The sequence below is a fragment of the Notolepis coatsorum genome (assembly GCF_963971535.1).
Source record: "Notolepis coatsorum genome assembly, chromosome: 13".
NCBI lineage: Eukaryota > Metazoa > Chordata > Actinopteri > Aulopiformes > Paralepididae > Notolepis > Notolepis coatsorum.
In genome coordinates, this window is record NC_140177.1 from 4,610,216 (window position 1) to 4,615,215 (window position 5,000).

At 44.0% G+C, this 5,000-nt stretch overlaps 1 protein-coding gene across 1 annotated transcript in view; it reads left to right on the forward strand.

Moving 5' to 3' along the window:
* Positions 1-5,000, forward strand: part of rapgef5a (Rap guanine nucleotide exchange factor (GEF) 5a) — a gene marked incomplete at its 5' end in the record, with an annotated part of 100,158 nt that overhangs the window by 29,847 nt on the left and 65,311 nt on the right. Inside the window, 2 exon segments of the mRNA XM_084327061.1 lie at positions 1,134-1,184; positions 4,562-4,668. Coding sequence (XP_084183187.1) covers positions 1,134-1,184; positions 4,562-4,668 — 158 coding nt within the window.

Sequence of the window (5,000 nt, forward strand, 5' to 3'; positions counted from 1 at the left end):
TTAAGTTGTTGTCATGGTGTCGAATATATTTCCCTGACTAATTAGGACGGTTATCATCTGTACGCATGTGTATACAGGTCTGTGTGATGACAAGACGGTTTCAAGTTCAAGTTTGTTTATTAGTTGTCATAGTAAAATATACAGAATACTTTTCCATGAAATGCTTTTTTCTGTATGAGCCCCTGGGAGTGTGCTAGATAAAAATAGATAAAAAGTATAAAATAGAAAAAGTCAAAAGTACATAAACAAAAAGTGTTCAGTCAATATACATGTATACAATATACAATACAGAGTCAACAAAGAGTAACAGTGAGGTACAATGCAGAAATGGGATGAGGTACAAACTTAGGGTAAGGTGCAATGAGGTATGAATTTTAGTGCAAATCTCTTTACCAATAAATATAAAGTGTGTTAAAGTGGGTGTTTACGGTGAGTGTTTATTTAAAGTGCGTGTGGATGTGTGCTGTGAGTGTAGATGATGGGTTGATGGTGTTACATTGGGTCTCATTCTCCAACGGACTTACGACAAAAAGGGCTTTCTCTCAGGGCCATTTGAGACCTTTTCAGGCAAGACATGATGAATATAGACAATATATTATAATATAATATTAATTATATATGTTTTATTGGGACGGTTGGTGAATCCCAAAAAATCGGCCAGAAAAGTTCTGAAATGGCCCTAAGAGAAAGCCCTTTTTGACGTAAATCCTTGGAGAATGAGACCCATTGTCGTTGAGCATCCTGATGGGCGCCTGGGGATAGAAGCTCCTTCTGAGTCTCTCTGTACCGGCCACGAGACTCTCCGGTATCGCTTGCCTGACCGCAGCAGACGGAGTGAGGGAGCTCTTTTTACAGCCCTATAGTTCTTTATCTTCTGCAAAGCGGTTGCCCGCGCTGTGTGTTTATGCTGATGAAAGCTATGGCTCAGCTCCTGGTTGGTTTTACAATGTGTTTGAACTAATGCTGACTAATGCTAATGGTACGAATGAAAAACTGGTCTTGTTCCACAGGCTTCCAGCCTAATCCCTGTAGTATCAGGTTTGCTCAGTCTATTTGCTCAGTGTGTGTGTATTGTGTGTGTGTGTGTGTGTGTGTGTTATTTCTGATGGTTTGTGTTGGTTTTGTCTCAACAGCAGTCACCTGACACGATCCCCGGGCCCAGCACCGGACCTACTGTACACAAGGTATGACACACACACACACGCACGCACGCACACACACGCACACACGCGCGCGCGCACGGCGATGAGGTCATTGTTTTAGTTCAGGTGTGTGAAGTGAAAGTGGGTTTGTTTAGCCCCGCCCCCGATATAGGTGACATCAGCAGTGACATCAGCGGCTTCTTATGGGACCAACAATCAAACACATGTGGGCACCTAAGCAAGGGTGCACACACACACACAGGCACACACAGGCACACACAGGCACACGCACACACACACACACACACACACACACACACACACACACACACACACACACACACACACACACACACACACGTGCACGCACACACACAGTCTTTGGCAGAATAAGCCACCAGCTGTAGTAGCAGTAGTTGTCCAATCAGCAGGACTGTGTCCAAGTCTATGATGGACACTGCTGTGATGCTATTTGGCACGCGGCCCCGAGCCTCTTTACACCTTCTGGGGAAAAACGAGTCATTAATGTCCCCGAGGATCCAATCCGACCGATCCTCCTCCACACTCAGGGAGAGAAATCTGCGGCCGAAGGAGCCTTCGCATCGGGACAGTGTAGTGATGCACGATATATCGGCCGCCGATATAATATCGGCCGATATGGCAGTTTTTTTACGTATCGGTCCGATATCAAGATAGGGACGATATGGGCCTTTCTTTTTACATGTTTTGGCCTTAAATAGTTTCAAAATATCAGTAATTTCTGAAAATAAGTTACAAAAGTTAAAAAAATAAATGCGTTTTGGAAAAGAGCTCTTTATTTGATTATCATAAAAAAGTGTTTTCTGAGATATCGACATCGGTAAATATCGGTATCGGCCAGAACAGCAATATTAATATCGGTTATCGGTATCGGCCACAATTTTCACATCGGTGCATCACTAGGACAGTGTCTTGGTCGCACCGCCTGTGACACAATCTGACCCATGTGGTCTTTAACCCTTTCACTGCCACACGACCAAATGGTTAACCCCTTCACTGTGACAATACAGAAGGTTAACCCTTTTACTGCCACATGACCAAATGGTTAACCCTTTCACTGTGACAATACAGAAGGTTAATCCTTTCACTGCCACATGACCAAATGGTTAACCCTTTCACTGTGACAATACAGAAGGTTAACCCTTTCACTGCCACACGACCAAATGGTTAACCCTTTCACTGTGACAATACAGAAGGTTAAACCTTTCACTGCCACACTACCAAATGGTTAACCCTTTCACTGTGACAATACAGAAGGTTAACCATTTCACTGCCACATGACCAAATGGTTAACCCTTTCACTGTGACAATACAGAAGGTTAACCCTTTCACTGCCACATGACCAAATGGTTAACCCTTTCACTGTGACAATACAGAAGGTTAAACCTTTCACTGCCACACTACCAAATGGTTAACCCTTTCACTGTGACAATACAGAAGGTTAACCCTTTCACTGCCACACGACCAAATGGTTAACCCTTTCACTGTGACAATACAGAAGGTTAATCCTTTCACTGCCACACGACCAAATGGTTAACCCTTTCACTGTGACAATACAGAAGGTTAACCCTCTCACTGCCACACGACAAAGGGTTAACCCTTTCACTAACCGTCTGTAGTATGATAGTAAAGGGTTAACCTTCTGTAGTGTGGTAGTGAAAGGGTCAAAAGCAGCGTTCAAAAGGCTACAACACCTGAATGGCAGCCTGATCTTGTTCATGAGGAATATATATATATATCTATATATCTCAAGAGAACGTTTGTCTGTTTGTATTCACAGCTAACATGTAGACATGATCGACACAAGTATAATACTAGGCATGTCTGTAGGGAAACGTTCACACTGCTACCAAAGACCAAATGCAGCAAAGAAAACAGTGTTATATAGAGCCATGTCATATTGGAACAAACTGCCATCTGTACATCTTACACAGATAACCAGTAAGATACGTTTGATTTTTTTTGTTTGAAAACAGCATTGAGACAAAAAGAATATAAGAAAAATAAGTTTACATTAAAGAAAAACACATACTGTAGTGTACACTGTAAAGATATGACTCTCTCAGAGTTTAATCCCGTTTAATCCCTTTTTATTGTATTGTCTGTGATCTGATACTCTTGTTTGTGTACTGTAATGCTATTCGGAATTATTTCTATATGTAGGAATATTGGAATATATTTTTAAATGTATGCTACTATAATGTTATGTATGTATGTACTGTTTTGTTGAGTGTGTGGACCCCATTGCTGCGCTGATGACTAATGGGGATCCGTAATAAAGATAAAGATAATTGAGACACAGCTACAGAATAGCTGTAGACAGTAGGAAGGCTGATCTGGAGTCAGAATAAGGAAGACACAGGATAGAAGGTTGCAGCCGCGGTAGAGACAGTAGGAAGGCTGATCTGGAGTCAGAATAAGGAAGACACAGGATAGAAGGTTGCAGCCGCGGTAGAGACAGTAGGAAGGCTGATCTGGAGTCAGAATAAGGAAGACACAGGATAGAAGGTTGCAGCCGCGGTAGAGACCGTAGGAAGGCTGATCTGGAGTCAGGATAAGGAAGACACAGGATAGAAGGTTGCAGCGGTAGAGACCGTAGGAAGGCTGATCTGGAGTCAGGATAAGGAAGACACAGGATAGAAGGTTCTAGTAAGCAAATCTGACTTGGCAAGATTTCTCGAAACGAGTGGAAATATCTAGGATTCTCTCTCCTGATTGGATAAAGTGGGAACGGGATACCAGGAGGAAATGTATTTTCTGTTTACTGCAGACTAGTGGAGGGAACATGTTACTGACCAAACACTCTATCTATCACAGTGGTGGCTGTCGGAATGTAGAGCTATTTAACAACAATGAAATATCACTTACAGCTCCCCTTTTTTTTTTAAGATTTCTTTTTTTGGCGTTTTATCGCTTTATTACTACTGGGCAGTCCAGTAGGGAGAGACAGAGGAGAAATGGGAGACAGAGTGGGGGGAAGACATTCGGGAAATAACGACTGATTCGGAAATCGAACCCGGGTCACCCGTGTCGCGGCTGAACACGCTATGTGGTTCGCCACTGGGGCGCCCCCTTACAGCTCCCTTTTAACCCTTTCACTGCCACGCGACAGCAGGTTAACCCTTTACTATCACCACACAACCGACGGCGATGCTAATGATGGGAGCATTGCCGTCGGTTGTGTGATAGATAGTAAAGGGCTAACCTTCTGTATTGTCACAGTGAAAGGGTTAACCGGCTGTCGTGTGGCAGTGAAAGGGTTAACAACCTATACTAAATCAGAATATCTTGTTTTATTCCACTGTTTTTTATTACAATTATAATATTGTGTGTGTGTGTGTGTGTGTGTGTGTGTGTGTGTGTGTGTGTGTGTCTGTCAGTCTTGCTCCCAGAGCTTCCCATGTGCAGCGCGGTCGGTGAGGAATGCCTTCCTGTCTCACGGACCGTATCCTGCCAAGGACAAGATCCACCTGGCCAGGATCATCCGGTGAGGGGGGGGGGGGTGACGTGTGTGTGTGTGTGTGTGTGTGTGTGTGTGTGTGTGTGTGTGTGTGTGTGTGTGTGTGTGTGTGTGTGACGTGGGGGGGGGGGGGGGGGGGGGGGGTGTGTGGGGGGGGGGGGGGGGGGGGGGGGGGGGGGGGTGTAAAATGAATGAATGATTGTTGATTAGAGCAGTGGTTCTCAGCTGGTCGAGCCTCGGGACCCAACATTTTCCTTAGTCATTGAGTCGCGACCCAAATTTTTGAACCACTATGATTTATTTCAAATTGTCTTTTTTGCAGCAATCCACAATCTTTCATGCACTGTTAAAAACATGAA